Here is a 25936-nt window from a genome sequence, read left to right as displayed (position 1 = left end):
AAAACCTGTTTGTTTCTATTTTTATGAGTTTGAAAAAAATTATAGAGGATAGAAAAATGTATAAGGTAGAAAAAATTATGTACGTGTGATAAAACCTGTTTGTTTCTATTTTTGTGAGTTTGTGAAAAATTATACAGGATAGAAAAATGTATAAGGTAGAAAAAATTATGTATGTGTGATAAAACCTGTTTGTTTCTATTTTTGTGAGTATAAGATAAATTTTACATGATAGAAAAAGTATGTATGTGTAAAAAACTTATTTGTTTCTATTTTTATGAGTTTGAGAAAAATTATAGAGGATAGAAAAATGTATAAGGTAGAAAAAATTATGTATGTGTGATAAAACCTGTTTGTTTCTATTTTTATGAGTTTGAGAAAAATTATAGAGGATAGAAAAATGTATAAGGTAGAAAAAATTATGTATGTGTGATAAAACCTGTTTGTTTCTATTTTTATGAGTTTGAGAAAAATTATAGAGGATAGAAAAATGTATAAGGTAGAAAAAATTATGTGTGATAAAACCTGTTTGTTTCTATTTTTGTGAGTATAAGATAAATTTTACATGATAGAAAAAGTATGTATGTGTAAAAAACTTATTTGTTTCTATTTTTATGAGTTTGAGAAAAATTATAGAGGATAGAAAAATGTATAAGGTAGAAAAAATTATGTGTGATAAAACCTGTTTGTTTCTATTTTTGTGAGTATAAGATAAATTTTACATGATAGAAAAAGTATGTATGTGTAAAAAACTTATTTGTTTCTATTTTTATGAGTTTGAGATAAATTATAGAGGATAGAAAAATGTATAAGGTAGAAAAAATTATGTATGTGTGATAAAACCTGTTTGTTTCTATTTTTATGAGTTTGAGAAAAATTATAGAGGATAGAAAAATGTATAAGGTAGAAAAAATTATGTATGTGTGATAAAACCTGTTTGTTTCTATTTTTATGAGTTTGAGAAAAATTATAGAGGATAGAAAAATGTATAAGGTAGAAAAAATTATGTATGTGTGATAAAACCTGTTTGTTTCTATTTTTGAGTTTGAGTTATAGAGATAAAATTATAAGGTAGAAAAAATTATGTATGTGTGATAAAACCTGTTTGTTTCTATTTTTAAGTTTGAGATATAAGGTAGAGGATATAAGGTAGAAAAAATTATGTATGTGTGATAAAACCTGTTTGTTTCTATTTTTATGAGTTTGAGAAAAATTATAGAGGATAGAAAAATGTATAAGGTAGAAAAAATTATGTGTGATAAACCTGTTTGTTTCTATTTTTGTGAGTATAAGATAAATTTTTACCTGTTTGTTTCTATTTTTATGAGTTTGAGAAAAATTATAGAGGATAGAAAAATGTATAAGGTAGAAAAAATTATGTATGTGTGATAAAACCTGTTTGTTTCTATTTTTATGAGTTTGAGAAAAATTATAGAGGATAGAAAAATGTATAAGGTAGAAAAAAATATGTATGTGTGATAAAACCTGTTTGTTTCTATTTTTGTGAGTTTGTGAAAAATTATACAGGATAGAAAAATGTATAAGGTAGAAAAAATTATGTATGTGTGATAAAACCTGTTTGTTTCTATTTTTATGAGTTTGAGAAAAATTATAGAGGATAGAAAAATGTATAAGGTAGAAAAAATTATGTATGTGTGATAAAACCTGTTTGTTTCTATTTTTATGAGTTTGAGAAAAATTATAGAGGATAGAAAAATGTATAAGGTAGAAAAAATTATGTGTGATAAAACCTGTTTGTTTCTATTTTTGTGAGTTTGTGAAAAATTATACAGGATAGAAAAATGTATAAGGTAGAAAAAATTATGTATGTGTGATAAAACCTGTTTGTTTCTGTTTTTGTGAGTATAAGATAAATTTTACATGATAGAAAAAGTATGTATGTGTAAAAAACTTATTTGTTTCTATTTTTATGAGTTTGAGAAAAATTATAGAGGATAGAAAAATGTATAAGGTAGAAAAAATTATGTATGTGTGATAAAACCTGTTTGTTTCTATTTTTATGAGTTTGAGAAAAATTATAGAGGATAGAAAAATGTATAAGGTAGAAAAAATTATGTATGTGTGATAAAACCTGTTTGTTTCTATTTTTATGAGTTTGAGAAAAATTATAGAGGATAGAAAAATGTATAAGGTAGAAAAAATTATGTATGTGTGATAAAACCTGTTTGTTTCTATTTTTATGAGTTTGAGAAAAATTATAGAGGATAGAAAAATGTATAAGGTAGAAAAAATTATGTGTGATAAAACCTGTTTGTTTCTATTTTTGTGAGTATAAGATAAATTTTACATGATAGAAAAAGTATGTATGTGTAAAAAACTTATTTGTTTCTATTTTTATGAGTTTGAGAAAAATTATAGAGGATAGAAAAATGTATAAGGTAGAAAAAATTATGTATGTGTGATAGAACCCGTTTGTTTCTATTTTTGTGAGTTTGAGAAAAATTATACAGGATAGAAAAATGTATAAGGTAGAAAAAATTATGTATGTGTGATAAAACCTGTTTGTTTTTATTTTTGTGAGTATGAGAAAAATTTCACAAGATAAAAAAAAAGTATGTATGTGTGATAAAACCTGTTTGTTTCTATTTTTGTGAGTTTGAGAAAAATTATAGAGGATAGAAAAATGTATAAGGTAGAAAAAATTATGTATGTGTGATAAAACCTGTTTGTTTCTATTTTTATGAGTTTGAGAAAAATTATAGAGGATAGAAAAATGTATAAGGTAGAAAAAATTATGTGTGATAAAACCTGTTTGTTTCTATTTTTGTGAGTATAAGATAAATTTTACATGATAGAAAAAGTATGTATGTGTAAAAAACTTATTTGTTTCTATTTTTATGAGTTTGAGAAAAATTATAGAGGATAGAAAAATGTATAAGGTAGAAAAAATTATGTGTGATAAAACCTGTTTGTTTCTATTTTTGTGAGTATAAGATAAATTTTACATGATAGAAAAAGTATGTATGTGTAAAAAACTTATTTGTTTCTATTTTTATGAGTTTGAGATAAATTATAGAGGATAGAAAAATGTATAAGGTAGAAAAAATTATGTATGTGTGATAAAACCTGTTTGTTTCTATTTTTATGAGTTTGAGAAAAATTATAGAGGATAGAAAAATGTATAAGGTAGAAAAAATTATGTACGTGTGATAAAACCTGTTTGTTTCTATTTTTGTGAGTTTGTGAAAAATTATACAGGATAGAAAAATGTATAAGGTAGAAAAAATTATGTATGTGTGATAAAACCTGTTTGTTTCTATTTTTGTGAGTATAAGATAAATTTTACATGATAGAAAAAGTATGTATGTGTAAAAAACTTATTTGTTTCTATTTTTATGAGTTTGAGAAAAATTATAGAGGATAGAAAAATGTATAAGGTAGAAAAAATTATGTGTGATAAAACCTGTTTATTTCTATTTTTGTGAGCATAAGATAAATTTTACATGATAGAAAAAGTATGTATGTGTAAAAAACTTATTTGTTTCTATTTTTATGAGTTTGAGAAAAATTATAGAGGATAGAAAAATGTATAAGGTAGAAAAAATTATGTGTGATAAAACCTGTTTGTTTCTATTTTTGTGAGTATAAGATAAATTTTACATGATAGAAAAAGTATTTATGTGTAAAAAACTTATTTGTTTCTATTTTTATGAGTTTGAGAAAAATTATAGAGGATAGAAAAATGTATAAGGTAGAAAAAATTATGTGTGATAAAACCTGTTTGTTTCTATTTTTGTGAGTATAAGATAAATTTTACATGATAGAAAAAGTATGTATGTGTAAAAAACTTATTTGTTTCTATTTTTATGAGTTTGAGAAAAATTATAGAGGATAGAAAAATGTATAAGGTAGAAAAAATTATGTGTGATAAAACCTGTTTGTTTCTATTTTTGTGAGTATAAGATAAATTTTACATGATGGAAAAAGTATGTATGTGTAAAAAACTTATTTGTTTCTATTTTTATGAGTTTGAGAAAAATTATAGAGGATAGAAAAATGTATAAGGTAGAAAAAATTATGTGTGATAAAACCTGTTTGTTTCTATTTTTGTGAGTATAAGATAAATTTTACATGATAGAAAAAGTATGTATGTGTAAAAAACTTATTTGTTTCTATTTTTATGAGTTTGAGAAAAATTATACAGGATAGAAAAATGTATAAGGTAGAAAAAATTATGTATGTGTGATAGAACCCGTTTGTTTTTATTTTTGCGAGTATGAGGAAATTTTTACAAGATAGAAAAAATTATGTATGTGTAAAAAACGTATTTGTTTCTTTTTTGTGAGTTTGAGAAAAATTGTACAAGACAGAAAAAATTATAGGTTCGAAAGAATTATGAACGTAAAAAAAAACTCATTTGTGTATTTCTATTTTTTTGAGTTCGAGAAAAATTTTACAAGGTAGCAACATTTATACGTTTGGAAAAAAAGATGTATTGTGTGGAAAAAGCTAACTTGCATCTATTTTTGCGAGTTTGAGAAAAATTTTACAAGGTAGAAAAATTTATAAGATTAAAAAAATTATGTTTAATAAAAGAAGTGGTATTTTGAGCATTAAAAATTTATATTTTATGAAGGTTTAAATCCGATTCTTAGAACATTTTCACCCCACTTATGATAAATAAATGCCTTTAAGCTACTTAAATCAGTTTTTTTTAACCTAACATGCAAAGCACCGAACTTTTATTGATTTAATGCAAAATAACAACAACAAATTTGTAGTTTTTGAAGAAGTTCTTGTATTTGATATTTACCTAGATGAAATAACCTGGAATTTATATGGCAACTTTACCCCACCAAACCCTATCGTTTTTTTCCTCGGTGCAGATCATTCTTTAATTAAAAAAAAGAGCAATTAATCGGCTAGAAGTACGCACACCAGATTTGAATGCGAAAAAGAGTGGAATCTATTTTTTTAAATAAGTAATTGATGATTTTGCAAGAAATAAAGTGAGACAAATAATTTAAAAGAAATACAAACAAACAAGCAAAACATTTTTATTGGTTCTCTTTTTTGTTTCTTCACTGAAAGATAAAGTTACATTTTTATCACAAGTCAAGAGTAAGCAACTAAAGCCTATTTGCAAACATTTTTCAATGATTCTATTTTAAACTTACACCTGGCGGAAAAAATTAGACTTTTCTTTTATTATTATTATTAATCATAACCTAACTCAGATTAACTTTTTTATTAATATAAAGATGGAAAATTGCGGCAAAGTTTGCGTTACGGTAAACATTTTTGGTTATGGTTACGTTAACGATGACGGTTTGCTTTTATCAAATAAATTAATTTAAAGTCAAGAGTAAGCAACTAAAAGGTAATGGTATAAATATTTTTCATAGATTCTATTTTTGTTTAATACACTGTTGTCTTTTTTTTTTGTTTGTTTTAATCATAACTTAATGCAGTTGAACTTTAACTATACTAAAAACTTTCATCGGTTCTATTTTTTGTTATTACATTGGTGGATTAAAATAATATACTCATTTTTTACATTTTGCTTCAATCATAAGTTTACTCAGCTTAAAAGGTTTCATTAAAACTAAGACAATTAATTTCGGTAAAGTTTTGAAAATCGTAACTTTACTCAGTTTACTTTTTTTCATTAAAACAAGGATAAATGATCATGGCAAAGTTTGGGATTACGGAAACATTTCTTCAAAGCCTAGATATGCCATATTTTTCATTTAAATAAAGATGCAAAATTAAGGCAAAATTTATATTACTGTAAAAATCCGGTTGTTGTTGTTGCTATTGTGATCATATGGCACGTACAAAATGAAATACATTACAAAATAAGAAAAGAAAAAAAAAAAGGAAAGAAAAAAGAGAGGGAGTCATATTGAGCCGAAAGCTTGAAGAACGTTTCAATCACAATATTGGTTTGTTAAAGTTAAGATGAATGACGAACAAAATAGTCCTAAATTCAAAATAATTCATGAATATAATGAAACATTAAAAAATTGCATCTCTAATATCTAATCATTACACGATACCTGGACTTATAATGGGTAAAGTAATAAGGTCTGTAATAAGGCTTGTATAAAGGGAAAAGTAAAAATTTATATAATACAGTAAAATTGTGTGCGAAGGAGTTCATTCACAGCCAAAACATGGATCACTTTGGACAGTATTGATTGTTAATCGCTTCATTTTTCAAAATTAGTAAAAACAATAAACAATGAATCAAAAATAAAAATTCTTACGCATGAAATTCTAAATTTTAGGTTTTTCTTCATGAATACATTTAATGACCCAAAAATAAAACAAAGAATTAATCTTGTCATTAAATTGTGTTATCGATTTTAAATTATGTCCAGTGATTAAAATACAATTTAAAAATAGAAAATTTAGTTAATTACTTTTCTTTCCACACCTACCATTTACTCATTTTTTTGGATTGTTGAAGGGGAAAAAAAGAAGTGTTTGATTTAAGTTATCTTACTCTTTAATGGATCGTTGAATGAAAAAAAAAATGTTTGATTTTATTTTTGAATGATTGGAGGTTTTTAAATTCATGGTTGTTTTTCCTGAGGCCTAATTGCTCTTCTTACATTAAAATTCAGGAAAATAGGTCAAAATTATGGCCTGAAGAGATGTTGAAAAAAATCCAATGTCAAATTTCTATCAAAACACCAACAAATTACATCCCCCCCCCCCCTCTTTGGAGCATTTAACATAAACAGCAATTTGACTTTGGGGGGATTTTCAACATCTTTTCAAGTTATAATGTTGACCAATTGCGCTGTAAGAGTTGTATGAAAATGTTTTGATCTGTAATGTAAGCTGTGTACATTGTTGAAATTGGTTATGCAAAAATTAATAAAATGTACTCATTTTTGAGTACTTTCAAAGTCATTTACTCATTTATGAGTATACACACAAACACATGTACTCATTTTTGAGTACTTTTAAGCACACGTACTCAGTAATTTGAGTACACTTTGTTTGTAGTATATACTAGATATACTCAACGCGTTTCAAAAATAAACTTTGAATATTAGTGTAAGAAGAGAAGTAATTAAGGAGTCAACAAAGTTTTAAAAGATACATTTGAAAACGACAAATCATTCTGAACATAAGAAGTTTGCCTTGAACAATCCGAAAAGAAAAAAAAAGGCAAATGACAGTTGCAGAGAAAATAGCAATTTAATGATTATTTTGTTCAAATTCTAATGCTTAAAAAAAAAAAAAAAAAAGAATAGAAAAAAAGAAATAACAATATCTAATGAGATTAATTGCTTAGAACTTTTAACCATAAAACACTATTATGAGGAGAAAACCAGAAATTTAGAATTTAACACAAAGGAATTTTCATTTTTTATTCAGATATTTATTGTTTGTCATTTATGCTGAAAAGTAAAGCATTTAGGGATCATAAATTCATACTACATTAATTCTTGCAATAAAGCTTTGAGTTTAGATGTAATTTGTTCATCATTCAATCTTAATTTAACAAAATATATCTACACTGGTTTAAGTAATGATTTAAACACAATTTGCAGTTCAATATGAGTTTATAATTTTATGCAGCAGTGTATTATCTTCCATTAACAAAAATAAATCAACTAAAAATTACTAATAGCACCATCAATTCAGGTTAGGGCTTCAAATATATGGATTTAAACACTTCGAGTTTATATTTTTATTCCGGTTTTACGAAATGAAAAATGTTGAAGCTGCACATTTTAAATCACGTTACAGTTTAAGTTCACTTGATGATTTTACTAAATGAAGAACCATGTTTTAAACTACTAATCCTTACTTAAATGAAAAAAAAAAAGAGTTAAACTGACTTGAGTTACGATTAGTCTTTGCGACAGCTATTGATCAGCAGTAAAACAAAAGTTTAATTCAGGTTGACTCAATTTTTGTTCTCAGTTAACTCCAGAAACACGAGTCAAGTTTTGTTCATCCTTCCATCATTAAAAAAAATAAAACAACTTACGATCACTAAATTATTCGAATGAAATTTAATCATAGGGATTTTACAACTTTGACTTTATATTTTTATACAGGTTTCACTTTTAAAAAAAAATAAATTTGCACATTTTAAATTTTAAGTGAATTTGATGATTTACTTTATGTTGACCTATTGTTTATAACTAATTAATTGATGGGAAAAAAGTTAAACTGACTTTTACTTTTTTTTTCAACTGCGATTAGTCTCTACGAAAATACTTTAACTATAGATTACTATTTTATCAGCCTATAAAAGAATCTTCTGGTAGACTTGATCCTGGATGTTTTTTTTAAAGTTTATCCTCCCATCATTGAGAAAAATATGCTACAAACGATCACTAACTTATTAGAAAAATACTTTATTGTATTTTAACCAGGTTTCATGTTTTAAAAAAAGAATAAATCAGCACATTTTAAATCACATTAAATTTTAAGTTTACTTGATGATTTTACTTAATGAAAAACTATTTTTTAAATTATTAATCCTTACTTTAATGAAAATAAAAGTTAAACTGAGTTGAGTTACGATCAGTCTCTGCGAAAATTTAATTATAGATTAACAGTTTATCAGCTTATAAAAGTTTATCTCCTGGTAGACTTCATTTTAGTTTTCAGTTGACTTCAGAAACACAAGTCAAGTTTTGTTTATCCTTCTTTCATAAAAAAATAAAGCGACTATTGATCACTACATTATCTGAACAAAACTTCATCATTTTACAACTATGAGTTTATATTTTTATACAGGTTTCACGTTTTTAAAAAAGATTAAAACTGCACGTTTTAAATTGTAAGTGCACTTGATGATTTACTTAATGTTGAACTATTTTTTATAACTTATTAATTGATGGGAAACAAGTTAAACTGACTTTTACTTTTTTTTTTTCAATTGCAATTCGTCTCTACAAAAATTTAACTATAGATTATTATTTTATCAGCCTATAAAAGAATCTTCTGGTAGACTTGATTCTGGTTCTTTGTTAACTTCAGAAACAGGTGTCAAGTTTTAATGTTTATCCTTCCATCATTGAGAAAAATAAAGCAACTAACGCTCACTAACTTATTAGAACAATACTTTATTGTATTTTTAACCAGGTTTCATGTTTTAAAAAAAGAATAAATCAGCACATTTTAAATCAAGTCAAATTTTAAGTTTACTTGATGATTTTACTTAATGAAGAACTTTTTAAATTGTTAATCCTCACTTTAATGAAAAAAAAAAAGTTAAACTGAGTTGAGTTACGATCAGTCTGTGTGACAATTAAATTATAGATTAAGAGTTTATCGGCTTATAAAAGTTTATCTTCTTGTAGACTTCATCTTAGTTTTTAGCTAACTTCAGAAATATGAGTCAAGTTTTGTTTATCCTTCTTTCATAAAAAAAAATAAAATAAAGCCACTATTGATCACTAAATTATACAAATGAAACTTAATCGTAAGGATTTTACAACTTTGACTTTATGTTTTTATACAGGTTTCACGTTTTTAAGAAGGATTAAATTGGCATGTTTTAAATTTTAAGTGAACTTGATGATTTACTACATGCTGAACTATTTTATTTGATTTTATAAATTCTTACTTTAATGAAAAAAAAGTTAAACTGACTTTTACTTTTTTTTTTCAATTGCGATTAGTCTTTGCGACAATTTAACTATGGGTTAGTATTTTATCAGCCTATAAAATTTAATCTTCTGGTAGACTTGATCGTAGTTCCTTGTTAACTTTAGAAACACGAGTTAAGTTTTGTTTATCCTTCTTTCATTTAAAAAATATATATATATAAATAAAGCAACTATTGATCACTACCTTATTCAAACGAAACTTAATCGTAGGGAGTTTACAGGTTTCACGTTTTTAAAACAGATTAAATCTGCATGTTTTAAATTTTAACTGAACTTGATGATTTACTTTATATTGAACTATTTTTTTAGCTTATTAATTCTTACTTTAATGAAAAAAATGTTAAACTGACTTTTACTTTTTTTTTTCAATTGCGATTAGTCTTTGCGACAATTTAACTATGGGTTAGTATTTTATCAGCCTATAAAATTTAATCTTCTGGTAGACTTGATCGTAGTTCTTTGTTAACTTTAGAAACACGAGTTAAGTTTTGTTTATCCTTCTTTCATTTAAAAAATATATATATATAAATAAAGCAACTATTGATCACTACCTTATTCAAACGAAACTTAATCGTAGGGAGTTTACAGGTTTCACGTTTTTAAAAAAGATTAAATCTGCATGTTTTAAATTTTAACTGAACTTGATGATTTACTTTATATTGAACTATTTTTTTAGCTTATTAATTCTTACTTTAATGAAAAAAAAGTTAAACTGACTTTTACTTTTTTTTTTTCAATTGTGATTAGTCTTTGCGACAATTTAACTATGGGTTAGTATTTTATCAGCCTATAAAACTTAATCTTCTGGTAGACTTGATCGTAGTTCTTTGTTAACTTCAGAAACACGGGTCAAGTTTTAATATTTATCCTTCCTTTATTGAAAAAAAAAAGCAAGTAACGCTCACTAACTTATTAGAACAAAACTTAATCGTATTTTAAACAGGTTTCATATTTTAAAAACAGAATAAATCTGTACATTTTAAATCACGTTACATTTTAAGTTTATATGATGATTTTACTTAATGAACAACTATTTTTTAAAATTATTAATCCTTACTTGAATGAAAAAAAGAAGTGAAACTGACTTGAGTTAAGATCAGTCTCTGCGATAATTTAATTATAGATTAACAGTTTATCAGCTAATAAAAGTTTATCTTTTGGTAGACTTGATCTTGGTTCTTAGTTAACTTCAGAAACACGAGTTAAGTTTTGTTTATCCTTCTTTCATTAAAAAAAATAAATAAAGCAACTATTGATCACTACCTGATTCAAAGGAAACTTAATCGTAGGGAGTTTACAGCTTTGACTTTATATTTTTAACCAGATTTACGTTTTTAAAAAACATTAAATCCGCACATTTTAATTCACGTTGCATTTTAAGCTTACTTGATGATTTTACTAAATGTTGAACTATTTTTTTTTTAAATTATTAATCCATACTTCAATGAAAAATAAGTTAAACTGACTTGCCTTCTCTGGGACCATTTAGTTTTACATCAGCAACACTTTTACCTTCAGGCAGGCTTGGTCTTTGTTCTTCTTCTTCTGTAAGGCGATTCAAATTCGGTAGAGATTTGCATAATCTGTCTCTTGAACTTTCGAAGCTTGGTTCAGGATTGCAATCTTCAGGAAGTCGGTCTATGATGAACAGGGGCAGAGACGTAGTTGAATTCCTTTCACCATCAATAAATTCCTGTATAAAAACATTTTGACATAAATAAATGTTTTATCCTCTTAGATGGATCTACATATAGTAAAGCATCATTTATATTTGAAATACACCGCCAGCTCAGCCATTTCCATCCGAGGACTGCAGTTTCGTGCTTATTAGCACTCATCAGCCCGGCATAGGAAAGTGACTGAGCTGGAGATGGAAAACCTCTTATGGAAGCCAAGAGGGCCAAACAAACTGGTAGCTAATGTAGAATTAGCACAGACCAGCCGAGTGACCGAAGCAATGGTTCAGTTCAACTCGAAAATTGATGGCAAGGCATGGTATATTCAATAAATTACCGCCCCACTAGCCAGTGCTAAAGCAGAAATACATGAAATACACCACCAGCTCATGGTATATTCAGTAAATTACCGCCCACTAGCCAGGGCTAAAGCAGAAATACATGAAATACACCGCCAGCTCATGGTATATTCAGTAAATTACCTGGCTAGTGGGCGGTAATTTACTGAATATACCATGCCTTGCCATCAATTTTCGAGTTGAACCGAACCATTGCTTCGGTCACTCGTCTGGTTTGTGCTAATTCTGTATTAGCTACCAGTTTGTTTGGCCCTCTTGGCTTCCATAAGAGGTTTTCCATCTCCAGCTCAGTCACTTTCCTATGCCGGGCTGATGAGTGCCAATAAGCACGAAACCGCAGTCCTCGGCTGGAAATGATTGAGCTGGCGGTGTATTTCATGTATTTCTGCTTTAGCCCTGGCTAGTGGGCGGTAATTTACTGAATACATCATTTATATTGCCACTCTTACAGTAAACGTGAGCGCTGTGCAGTAAAAAAACACCAAAGCCTCGAGCGCTTATCATCAAATAACTGGGTTCGATTGGGTCAGGCGATGGGCCGCTTGGGCTTTGTATGTACTAAACCATCCTCCATTGCATTCTTTTATGAATCTATGCGTAAATAACCTATTTATTTTGCTGGGATAAAATCATAGTTACCTTATCGAACGTTCTGTCAGTGACAAAATACAGGTATTTAGATAGCGTGCTCATGAGTTTATAGTTACGATTGATGTTCAAATTAGATAAATTGAACTGATTTTTTCTTACTAATTCAATAAAAAACGAACCAATTTCCGGAACATTCTTTTTGATTTTAAATGTGTTGACATGTGATAGCTCAAAAATAAATCAGCGTTATTATCGTTCGACCGGTTGTCGTTCGTCATTGACTGAATAAAACGAGGACAGCAGCTCCTGTTCAGCAAAATGTCAGGTAAATAACATCATAAAACCGAACGATCACTGCTAAACCTGTTTTGAAATGAAACGCGCTGAATTGATCGCAACGTACGATAAGATTTTAGAATTTCTTTTTTACAATCAAACTTTATTTTGAAGCTAGAAAGACTTTAGTTACAGTTTGAAACAGATAAAACGAATCCAGAGGCAACTTTTAAGGATATTATTAGAGCTTAAAAATAGGTCACAGAATATTTTCAGGTTGAAAATAATGATCGTTGATTTTACTTACGAAAACAGGTGGCTTGTAGTCGCGGTCAAATATGTCTTCTGTGTCTTGATTTTTGAAGTGACTGCAGGAATATTTGACCTAGAAATAAAAGGGAATTAGGCGACTTTTTTTTTCAACGTAAATAAAAAAAACTTTTTCTATACAAGGAACCAAGAAAGTTTTAAAGCAGTTTGTCATAAATAAAACAAATTGTCTGATGACTCTTTCGTTATGGGTCATTCTCCAAAAACTAACTTTTCTGTCACACGTCTTTTATAGGAAAAAGTATAAGGGTCATTCATCTGTAAGGGTAATTCATCTATCAAATTATTTTTAATGTCATCAAAAATATCTCGATTTAAACCTAACAAAAAGTTTGTAATAATAAATTCTATTTTAACAAACACTTTATAACAAAAAAATCCAAAACAGGTGCATGTGTAAAGACACCCAACAAGTCGATACTTATTAGTTTGTGATTGAGAAAAGCATAATTTAAAAACTCAAGACATCAAAATTCAAATGAGCCCAGGGGCTGGACGCTGGATTTTTAAAAGGTTTTTCAAATGCTGTTTTTTTTAATATTAATTGCTCAACCCTTTTCACCGCCTAAGAAGGTAAGATTGGAAGTCCTATTCAAAAAAAAAAAAAAAAAAACACTGTAGGGGAATGTGGGGCAAAGTGAAATGGTTAAGATCACTTTTTTCAAAATTAACAAATTAGAAATTTGTTTAAAAAAAAACTGTACATCAAGAAAGAACACTATATTTTGTAATAAAATTTACACTAAAACATTATTTTTTATTTTTGACAGCAAACTTGCACCTTTAAAAAGAGGTGGAAATGTTTCCCTTCTTTTTGTTCATGGGGAAAAGTGAAAAATTAATTACTTTTTATTTGATCGCGAAAGCTATTTTTGATAGAATAAATGAGTAAAAAGAATGAATGAAGAAAGGGGGAAAACAATTAATTTGAATTTTGACATCTTGAATTCAAATTATGCCTTTCGCAATCACGAGTGTGTGTGTGTTTATGTGTGTGTGTGTATGTATGTATGTGTATTTGTGTCTGTGTGCAGGCAAGAGTGGGTGTATGTATGTGTGCGTGCGTGTGTGTATGTATGTGTGTACAGTGTAGGTGTGTGTATGTATGCGTGTGTCTGTAGGATATTTACGCAACCCGGAGACGGTTTTCGATCTAGGAGCAGCATCGTGAGGATCCGGTCGACGGTGGTGCTGCAGTAGGAGGCGGGGGGGGGGGGGGGGATAAAATCATAGGACATCAAAAAAAAAAAAAGAAAAGGTAAAATGAAAGCAATAAGCAATTGTTCAAAAATGAAACAATAAATGAATAAATAAATACATAAATAAGGAAATACATGAAAAAAATTAAATGTTTGCATAAAATAGCGGATGAAGAAGAAAATAAGTGAATGAATAAACAAATAAGGAGATTTTTAAATGAAAGAATTTGAGTGGAACAATAAATTTTCTAATGTGTAAATGATTTTCAAAAAGATTGAATAAGTAAATGAAATGGACTGTATTTCCCTCTGCCCGATCCACTTTGCCCCGCACGCACTTGCGGGGGTAGAAGTGACCGACTTGTCACATATAGGACATTTTCCAAAAAAAATATAGGTCAAATATAGGATACATTATATGAATAATTTTCCTATGAAAAAAGAAATAATACATATCATATATTATTTATTTATTCCTATCAATGATTTTGTTTAAAAAAAAACTCAAATAAAATTATTCCTTACATCTGAAATGACTTTCCTGTAGTTGAAAGAATGATTTTTGAAAAAAAAAAGTGTACTTTATAGACGAAATAATTAAAATTTGAAAAAAGAAAATTTTTATTTTTTCTTCCTCACTCATGACCCAAGTACTAATTCCACTGTTCTTTGATTTTATATCTAAACTGAACCCTTTAACACTTGTATTAAGAACAAACAGAGCTTGAGAAGGATCCTCTAGACGTTTTTCAGAGTCTTTTTTATGCTTGAATGTTTTAGCATGCTGCCTGAATCGCGAAAATCCACTATTGCTTATGGGCACTGAACAGTTGCAAAAATGGCAAAAAGCGGTAAAATCATCTTTTCCTTTAGTGCACCATGCACCAAAATTTGTAGAATTAATGTCCTCCTGGTTCAACAACAACAAAAAACAGGAATATAGGAAATGTAAGAGATTTTTCAAAAATATAGGACGATTTTGATGCTTTTCTTGAAAATATAGGATATATAGGACTACTTCGACCCCTGCACTTGACTAATTGTACAAAGCATTTGAAATACAAATAAGCTTAATATTGAGCAAATAAATACTGCACCGTATATTAGTGGGTCTCAATTATAATATTTAAAATATCAATAACAATAAGTTTACCATTTAATATCATATTTGCATTCTCATTTCTTTTTTCGTTGCCATTACAAAAAATCAAAAACAAAAAGGAGTATAATGTGTTGACGATAAATAAAAATACAAAGAAATGGGAATGTTTTAGACGATACTAAATGGCAAAATAATATATGTAAAACACAGCAGGCGATTGATTTACAAAAAGCAGAATTAGATAATGTTTTTCCCCACACAACACTTGGACTTCACTTACGCTTTGCGAAGATTCGCTGTCATCCGTCAGGTCTGACTTGCTTTCTTTCCAGGGTTCCATTCTTGTTCTTATTCCCGATTCTTCCCTCACTTGTCGTAATATTTCCTCTGATGTGAAAAGGTCGACAGGCTTTCTGTATTTAAAATAATCTCTGATGTCTTTACATATCTTTCGGAGTTTTCTGAAGACTTGTGGGCAGCAACAGAGCTAGAAGACAACGGATGGAGGAGTTTTAAATGAGGCTAATTCCTATCTTAATCATTCCAAAGCTAGTTGGCTGATTTTCAAATGCGTTGGCACATTGGGTTCGACACAATTTGAAAAAATTTGTTGTTATAAACATGAAAACGTTCCTAGGAATAACCGAACTAATCTGTAATTTATTTTCAAAGAATAAATAATCGAACAAATCTGGATTAAACTATCTTAAATACTGAGTTTCAAGTCAAAATATAAATATTTATTTATTTGAGACATTTTAAGTGTTTTTAAAATGTTTTTCTCATGAGTGTTACTTTGTTTCCTAAATAAAGGGCAAAGTTTACAATACAAACACATTAAATAAAACACTAAATGTTTTTATTGCAATGAGCATGAATAGCAAAAAAAAAAAAAAAATCAGTATTGAAACCAATTTTTAAAAATGTAAGAAAATTTTTATTAATACAAATGTTAGGGTCAGGTGGGGTGAAACGGGTCATGTAATGTATTTTTATTAATAAAAATTTTTGGTCTGGCTGAATTTTTCTCAAACTTCACACAAGTTATGAGGGGCTTTTTGGCTATAATTCTGATTTTTTAAAAGTTTCTGTGTAAATTGCTGGGAGCATTACACTGACATTTTGTTTCTCAAGTCACATGTGAATTTTTAGGAAGCCTGACAAACTTCTTAAAATCTTGCTATACATTTCTCTTGAAATTCTCAAGCGTTATCAGTTAGAACAGACTTTCATCTACAATTTGCAAACAACAGGTAGAAAAAGCATCAATTATTTCTTTTTTTGTTGCTATTTTCATGTGGTGGGGTGAAATGGGGCATAATTAGGCTTAGCGAATTTTAATTCATAATGAGAGTAAATTAACTTTCAAAATCCATAAATAGGTCTTAAACGGAAATTTAGAAGATTTTTACATGTAACAAAAATAAAGTACATATTATTAATGTGTAGAATTCAAAAGCTAAACTTGCCATCCATATTTACAACTTATTACCTACCTACTCTTTCCTAATTCAAATTTTTTATTTATTCAATGAAAATGCCTGAGGTGTATGTAAGAAAAAGGGAAAAGAAAAATTAAGACTATGATTTAGAGGCTGCACTAATTTTAAGTTGAAGGTGATTTAGCAATTCCTGCAGCTGCAAGGAAATATAATATGCCAAGAGAAACATCGAGGAGATGGGTCTCCGGCGCACAAAGTCGAAAAGGTTGGTTAGACGTACAACGCTAAGTGAAGAAGAAAAATGTATTGCTTCAGCTCTACAAAGTGCGATTCCCCATTTGATAGAAAGATACAATTATGGTTGCTAAGGTATTTATAAAGACTAATTCTGAAAAATGCAATTGTGACACTCTTGGCATAGAGTGAGCCAGGAATTTTGAAAAAAGATCGGCATGCCACTTATGTAAGAGAAAGCAAGAATTGCTCACGAAAGCAAGAGCCTGGACATCTTCTAAAAAGCAGCAACCGAACGAAACCCAACTCTTGGATGAAGAAATGTCTGAGTTTCTTATGCAAGAATCAACACCTGGGAAGTGGGTTCTTTTCTAATACACGGGCAAGAAATCATCAAAAGAATTTGTTGATCACTTGACATAAAGTTAATGACCAAGATTACAACAGCGTAAATTTTCTACAAAAAGCCAACTCAGGCAAATACTACATCTTTCCTGAGTAGGAAGATACAGACATTGTTTCTAGATGTCAAATTCTGAAGACATTGAATGAGCAGAATTCGATTGTAGCGGACATTATATTTTTGAGTTTTAGTTCAAAATATTTTGGTGTTGAATATGTTAAAATAAATGGTTCTTTGGAAACAATTTCTCTCAGCTATTGTACGTGTTTGGGTAATAATTTCTTAGTTATTGTATGTTTCTATTGCAATGACCCATTTCACCCCATTAAAACCCATTTCACCCCACCGTGGGGTGGAATGGGTCAGATACTTTAATTGCAATTTTCAGATTGTCAATGACAACAAATTTCAATGAGAAGCAGCTTAAATTAAAGGGGAAGAATCAGATGTAAAGAAGAAATTTTGAAAAAAGTACATAAAAAAGTTTATGGGTTTGCAAATGGCATCATTTTAAAAAATAGACAAAATCCGCCCCATTTCATCCTCCTGACTTTAGCCAAAGTAACTCATGAGAGATGGACTCATTAAATTATTTATTGTAGAGTTTTGGCAATGAGTCTTGTAAAATATGTAGTTATTTTAAGCCCATATCTTGAGAATTAAGTCTTTCTTAATCAAAGCAAACAAATTTCATCTTTTCGAACATTAGCTTTGTGTAAGTGTTCAGTTCTCTCTTCAATTTTTATTAAATGAGAATTTATATATGCATATGTGTGAAAAAAATATATCTCTTCGATAAAGGTATGAGTTAAAGGTAATACACTATCCATAACTATGGATCCACTCAATTATTTGGGTCTCTTTTATCATGAACGCTACTCCCTTCTCATGACTGCTACCTGTCAAAAGTAACACCAGTGAGCACTTACACAATTGAGATTTATAGAAGAATTCTTCGCTTGAAAAAATTCTAACGGTATTTTGGAAAATTTAATTAGGTCTCTTGTTTCCTTAACAAAAAATACAGTACTGCCTGATTGTGTATTTCTATACTTGAAAGAATATTACAAAATAAATGGTAATCAATATACAACATATGAGGAATACATATTTCTATTTTTAAACTTACACATTCTGAGAAGATACAAGTAAGCGTTCTGTAACACGGCTGCTGACAGCGATAAAGAAACATTTTGCACGTAAAAAATATTTATATCCCTGGGGAGTTGCATATGAGGACATAAACTGCGTTGAAATTTTAAACTTTTGGATGAGCAGTTCGGTAAAATCTATTGGAGGCTGTGTGTAACCAGGGGCGTGCACAAGGGTGGAGAAGGGACACCCGTTGGCCCGGGCCCAAGCCTGAAGGGGGCCCAATATTTTCAAAACTGGGGTGAAATCAGGTGCTTGCACGGAAATTTCGGGGCCCATCACAAACGACTTTTCCGGGCCCCCCTCCATATTATTTACCCGTATATTTCACAACTAGTTTTAAAAACATTGGGCCCCCTCTAGACTAGGGCCATGAAGTGTCTCTTCTCCCCCTCCCTCCCGTAGATGAAATATAGGGGTAAACAATACGGAGGGGGGCCCGGAAAAGTCACTTGTGAAGGGCCCCAAAATTTCCGTGCACACCCACTATGTGTAGCTAACAAATTACACTTCCTTTTTCACTGCACAAGAAGTAAAAACGCTGCTTGAAAACGTACAAAAAAGATTTAGGAAATTTGAATTTTCTACTCAGGAATTTCTGTCAGCAGCTAACTGAAGCGATAGAAGCGGCTTCTTAATCCACGATCATGAAAAAACGCATTGTATGAAATGCATCGGATGTAAAACGATGCCTCACTACATGCTTTTGCAATGCCAAAAAAATAAGTTTATCCACATAAAAATGAACGGATGAAGGCAGGATATCACACTGTCAATCGTATTGAAAATCACCCTGTCAATATATTAAAATTTGTCTTAATTTGACTCTTCCAGAACCCGACGTATACCAATCGTTGCAGTATTAGTTGACACTCCAAATGTCATTCGCTTAAATATACTTCAAGCGAATGTAGCTCTAAGGCTCATTACAAATCAAGTAAAAAAAGAATAATGAAGTATTCAAAAAAAGTTTGGAGCTTAAAGCTTTGATTCTCACACAATATTTTCCCTTAGAAGGTTTTGATCGTTGACCATACTAACCTGAGATGGCTTTGGGCACTTTTTCTTTGTTTCTGCTGTTTTAGTGGGAATTCTTCGGAAGATTTTTTTAAACGCTGCTTTGATTCTTTTCGAGCAGTCATCCTATAAATAAATAAATAAATAAAAAATTGCAAGATTTATGTCATTAAGGAGATCAGTTTATCAACTTTTAGGAAGACAATGGGGCTGTTTCCAAAATTGTAAAAGTATTTTTTTTTTTCTGAAAGAGCATGCTTAAAAACATAGGACTTAACCATTTTTTTAAATTATTTGACACGGTTTAATATTTTTAATAATTTGAAACTGTGCAATTTCATTTTTTACCCTTCTGTATATGACATCACATGTGATGAAATGCCATTCACTGATGCCCTCAGCGCAGAGCGCAATATTTAATTCGCTTCTTTACTCACATGTACTAGCAACGATATAGTTGATAGCGAGTCTAGAGCGCAATATTTAATTCGCCTCTCAATTATCATAACCTGGAAACGCGGTAGACAACAAGCCTAAAACTTTAGTGCACCAGCGGAGTAGCGCCAAAGTGCACCATTAGTGACGTCATTAAGACCACACTTGATCTTCAAAATCGGACATTTAAAAAAAATTAATAAAACATTTAACGTTTTGAAAACAAAAGTATTTCATCTACCCATATTTCTTTTGGCTCGTTCTATCGACTTCCGTGACTAAAAGTAGTACTTTTTACTGAAGGAAACATCCCATTGTTTTGTTAGCAAATATTTTCATTGATATACACGCGCGCACTTGTTATATTTGTTAGGCATAAATGCCTGTTAATAACAACAGTAAATAATCCCGTCTCATCACCTCACAACACCAATAGTAAAAGAATGTTTTTCATTACTTATAATGTATTACAGTAAAACCTGTAAAGTTGACCACCCTTGTAAGTTGATTACCTGTCTATGTTGACCACATGTATACACCAAATTTGGCTGAAAATCATATAACAAACCCTTTGTAAGTTGACCACCTGTCTAATTTGACCACTTAAGTACTGCACCCCAAGTGGTCAACTTACACAGGTTTCACTGTACCAATCGTTCTGCATGACTGGGGTAAAAGATTCTTATCAGCACTCATTCACGTCGGTCGAATCGACCGAATGTTTGTTTCACTTTCGTCCACCGGTGACGGGAACTCCGTTGTGGATGACGTCACATGGATGCTTCTAGAATGAATCTGATGGCACGTGTGCTTACGATAGCAGATATGCTAATGACTGGGGGGTATATTTCAACTGCTTGCGGCTTTAGTTCTCTCCAGGGTTGTTTGGTTTAAACCACGTTGGTTTAAACCATGGTTTTAACCAATGGGTTTTTTTTTAAAAAACCATGCAGTTTTTTAAAAAAATGTTTTTTTTTAAAGCCGAAAAAAATCCATTTTACAGGTTTACATTGATTTCCCCACACATATTGAAAAATGTAAAATTCCATTTATGCTAAGTTCCTAGCTAAGTTGCAGAGATAAATACTAAAATTGCAAAGTTGCTTCTTCAAAATGTATTACAAGCTTTAATTGAAAAAAAATATTAATATATTTTTTATTTCATATATGTGCCATAAAGCAGATTTCAGTCAACTTCCATCATTATGCTTAATTTGTATGATTAGTTAAGATTTACTAAGGATTGATTTTTTTTTTTTTTTTTTTTGGATTCTGTGTGCTCAAAAGATTTTGATTGGCTATACACCTATGCTGCTTTATGACTATTGGGTGCAGATAATTCTTAGTCAACACCCCCCCTTTGTTCATTGCCATTGGGATTTTGGTATTTGCTTTGCCTTAGCTAACCTGTGCAGTTTAGAAAAGTTACTTACTCATATTGTTTTAAAAAGAATGTCTAATTCTGGTAGAAAAAAAGAACTAATCTGGCTTTCATTCGATGAAATCAAAAAAGCCAGTATTTTGTATCATAAAGGGTCTATATATACATGCATACTAATATGTTAATCAAGTCAAACATTTCAATCAATATTTCCCCGCAGAAAGCTATTTTAATTATTTAATTTAGTTACAAGATTTTGTTCTAATCTCTTTAATTAATCAAGAAATTATGTATAATGTGACTATTGAATAACTGTTAATTACATGGAACCTTAATTACCTCCCGAAAATTAATTGTTTTTCTCGCAAATAGTATTTAAACCAAAAACACTCGGTTTAAACCAAAAAACCGGTTTTTTTCGCCAACCCTGGTTCTCTCTCATTGATCATCTCTCGTCGTTGTAGGCGGTCGCTCGATCGATATTCGAACTTGCTTGTTCGTGCCGCTAGCCCTTTATTGGAAATGAGGAGCTGGAGTTAGCTTATTTCCCAATGGGTTTACTTCATCGAACTTTTTAGTCCATAGTCATGCAGTTTGCATTGCAGTATTAGTTATCTCATGCAAAAGTAGCATGTGGAGAGATTATGTTCTTAGAATTTATTTTTATCATTTACGGCGTGTTTTAACTATTTACATTATTGTTTAAATAAACTTCATGAAAGTTAAAAATAGTTTGTTAGTCTTATTTCAGAACTCATTCTGCTAGTATCAAAGGAAAACATTGGGGAGATATTATTAGATTAGAAATTCTCCCAACCATATTTCCTTACTAATGATGAAGCTGAAAGTTTTGATCCCCGTCTTGATCTCTGTGACACGTATAGCGCCCAGTCCGTTCGGTTGATTCTCATGAAGTTTGACAAAAAAATTGTTTTAGAATAGGAGCGTGTACCTAGAAGCGTTTTTTTTTTAAAGTTAAATTTTATTCTTTTTCTGCTTCAGTTTTAAGCTCATTTTTCACAAAAATTTATGGGGAGAACTATTTCAAATTTTTGTGTTTTAGATCATTTGAAAGCTTGGAATTTTCTGCATAAGATGAAGAATGTTCAAAGTTTCTACGAATATTAGGATAATTATACGAATCTCTTAAAGAAAACCAAAGTTCTAAACAATTACCTTAAAAATAGTTAACAGAATATTTTCAGGTTGTAAATAATGATTGTTCATTTTACTTACGAAATCAAGTGGTTCGTAATGGTCTGAAAATCCTTCTAAGTCCAAATCTTTTAAAAAACTGCAGGAATATTTGACCTAGAAATAAAAGAGAATTAGGTGACACTTTTTTTTTTCAACGTAAAGAAAAAAGCTTTTTCTATACAAGGAACCAAAAATTAGTTTTAAAGCAGTTTGTCATAAATAAAACAAATTGTCTGATGACTCTTTCGTTATGGGACATTCTCCAAAAACTTAACTTTTCTGTCACACGTCTTTTATAGTAAAAAGTTTAAGGAACTATCAATGATTTTTAATGTCATCAAAAATATCTCGATTTAAACCTGTCAAAAAGTTGGTAATAATAATTTCTATTTTAATGTACACTTTATAACAAAAAAATCGAAAACAGGTGAATGTGTAGAAATAAAGAGACCCAACGAGTCGGTACCTATTAGATTACCTTACCTTAACGACGCCAAACAATTTTAAATAATTAAGCTTGAGAATAAAATTAAAAAATTCAAGATAAACGGAGTTTTTGTCTTTGAATCGGGAAATAACTTTTGTAGTTTGTTGTGGTTGCGTTTTTAACTTCCTGTGATTGCTCATTACTTTTTTTTTCTTCTGTTTTAAATATTTTTAAAAACATACATATTTTTGTGATACATTTTTTTTTTTTTTGAAAATGATTTAAACTGAAATATTTTATCTGTTAAGAAACAGTCGTCTGATTTTTTTTATTGGAAAATTAAGTAAATTATTGCAACCTTCTTTCTATAGAGGTTAATTTTTGAAAAAAAAAAAAAGCATCATTTTGCGTCTTAAGCAAGGAAGAAAAGCTTCCCTCCTACTTTAAAATGTTTTCAAAGCTTCTGCTAATTTCTGTTCGGCCAAAGAATTTCGTAATTTTTCCTTTTGTCTTATATGCTTTTAATGAATGATAAATAAACTGTAACTAAAATGGAAAGTTCTTTAACTGTTACGATATTGATTTATCACTACTAATTATGATTTAAAATCATACCATTTTCTTTTGCTTTTTCCTTCGTGTATTCGCTTTTTCATTTATTCTTACAGCAGGAGCAGATCCATGCGGGTGGAGCTAGTATGTACCGCAGGGTCAGCACCAAGCTGCTACAAACGAAAACAGTACAAACATGAATAGGGGGAAAGTACTGTCTAACCACGGTTTGTATGGAAAGGCAAACATGCGGAAATGGAAACATCTATTAGTTTTCAGAGATGTCACAGATTTTGCAGATGTATGTTAGCCTCTAAATTAAGCAGAGTCTCATTCAAATGAGAGGAACATGTGCATCAATTTTTTATTTTCCCCCTCATTCAGATGGAGTCGCCTTGACTGGATGTTTGCCAATTCCATACAATCTGTGGTCAAACTGTAGCCTGTTCATAGGACCCTCCCTCATGCTAAGCAGAAAGAGACTTCTGACGCAATTGTCCGATGGCGCATTACTTTACCAGGGTTCATACTGAATTTGAGAAATAAAATGAAGGAGTTTTGGAGGAGTTTTGAAGGATTAAAATGAGATTTTGAAGGAGTACTAATGGAGTGTTATTAAATGATGCCACACTTTTTTTCAATATATTTGACCACTTCACCCCAAACTGCTCCTCTTGTCATGTCATATTTTTTACAAATATATTGTTACAATAACTGTGTGATGTCACTTTCTGTCACCTTCTCTCTTCCCCTTGTCACAATTTTATGAGCCCGTCTCCCCCTCAAGGCATGACATCACTTGTGGATGACCCTTTTTACAATATCATAACTGCAATTAACTAAACAACTGTTTTTTTTTAACGCAATCACTTAATATAATACATCTACTTATGTATTTTTAAATATTTAAATAATAACTAGACAACCTGACTTTTGCTGCTGAGAGTGTGGTGGAGCAAAAAACAATAATCATAAAACTTGAAAAAACAGCCCAGCACCATTTAAGCATGCTTTACTGCACTTATGAAATGTCTTAGTCATTTAATAAAATTTTATCTTCAACTTTTATGAATTAACTATTATCAATTTGTAAATCGAAAAAAATAAATGCACGAAATTACTACATTAACATCGCCTTTGTGACGAAGTTAGTTGTCAATCGAAGTGTTTTAAGTTTCCGTTATAGAGGAAGATTATGTAGTCTTGAACTAAAAAAGAAGGAGTTTTGAAGGAGTTAAAACTAAAATGAAAGAGTTTGAAGGGCCCTTCAAAAAAATTTCACAAATGAAGGAATATTGGAGGAGTTTTGAAGGAGCGTACGAACCCTGTTTACGTACTTTAGTGGCTTTACTTACTTTACTTGGCCTTATTTTGTACTAGCAGCACCCGCAGGCTCTGCTAGTACAGATCATTTGGTTAAGATGTATATTTACAGTTGACATCTCTTATGTTTTTGAACAATTTATTTTTCAAGATCTTTGGAAAAACAATTTGGAAAAACAACAGCCAGTTAAATACCCGCTATCAGGACAAGAACTATATTTGTTTGATAAAAATGTGAAAGAAAGTGGTGCTTTTTTTTTTTGGCTTCAGGTTTTTCAAAGTGTCTTTAACTGTTCTTCAAATGCTCATGCATTTAAGACGTATATTTCCGGCCCATTACTTCTGTGATTTTGTCACCAATGTAAGTTCAAATTTTCCTTTCATCTGGCCAAAAGTAGTGTGACTTAAACTTAAAAAAGCGCTTGCTTTGCTCATTGAGTTAAAATTCAATTAGGGTAATTAATTTATGAATAAATGTAAAATAATTATATTCAATTAATAATGAATCAAAAAACAAACCGTAAACTGTATAAATCTTAAACGAGAGAACATATAAACATTGCTTCCTGAAAATGATCTTTTAATGTGAAAAGAAATGTTAAAATTTTAACTCAGAATAAGTAGTAATAAAACAATATTGTAACAATGGAAGATATTTCCAATTTTAGTAAAAATTGAATAAGCATTTAGTAAAAGTATGAAAGTAAGAGAAAAGAAAAAAAATGTCTATTGAAGAAACTAGCAGAAGACTTGGAAATATTTTAAAACATCAAGGGCGCACATATAGGGGGACAAAAGGGGGCTCTCCCCCCCCCCCCCTTAGAAATGTGAACTTCCTTGCTTTTAGTACTTTTCTTTGCAAAAATGTAAAAACATTTCTTCCCCAGCAATTAATGAAAAAGTTATTAAAAAAGTCAAATTTTAATGACTCGAATCTGTCCCCAAATCTGTTTCCATGAGGAAAATATCCTGCTAAATCATGATTAAAATATCTAAGCCCCCCCCCCCCCATACAATTTTGCATATGGGCGCCCATGAAGAAGACGGGTTGTTTCGCTATTCAAAGTTTCAATTATTTTGCTTGGACAACCCTATACTATTGGTTTTGTAATATTTTCACTTACATTTTTTAAATATAACTCAAGTGGAAACTCGATGAGGGTAAATTACTTAGTTTTCGACACCGTCTAGCCCCCGAGAATCCTAATTAGGGACCGAAAAAAAGCAACCTTTACTTT

General features: G+C 29.8%; 1 protein-coding gene across 1 annotated transcript; it reads right to left on the bottom strand.

The window, feature by feature from the left end:
• Positions 1-11058: 11058 nt before the first annotated feature.
• On the bottom strand, positions 11059-15501 carry LOC129232617 (uncharacterized). The gene is made up of 3 exons (XM_054866749.1): positions 15416-15501; positions 12812-12889; positions 11059-11295 (listed from the first exon to the last, which is right to left on the bottom strand). Exons 1-3 carry the CDS (start codon positions 15473-15475, stop codon positions 11059-11061), a joined length of 375 nt encoding a protein of 124 aa, XP_054722724.1. The 5' UTR covers positions 15476-15501.
• Positions 15502-25936: the final 10435 nt, after the last annotated feature.

Source organism: Uloborus diversus, unplaced genomic scaffold, assembly GCF_026930045.1.
Source record: "Uloborus diversus isolate 005 unplaced genomic scaffold, Udiv.v.3.1 scaffold_13, whole genome shotgun sequence".
Taxonomy (NCBI): Eukaryota; Metazoa; Arthropoda; class Arachnida; order Araneae; family Uloboridae; genus Uloborus; species Uloborus diversus.
Note: the sequence above shows the minus strand (reverse complement) of the source record. Positions and strands in the feature narration are given on the sequence as shown.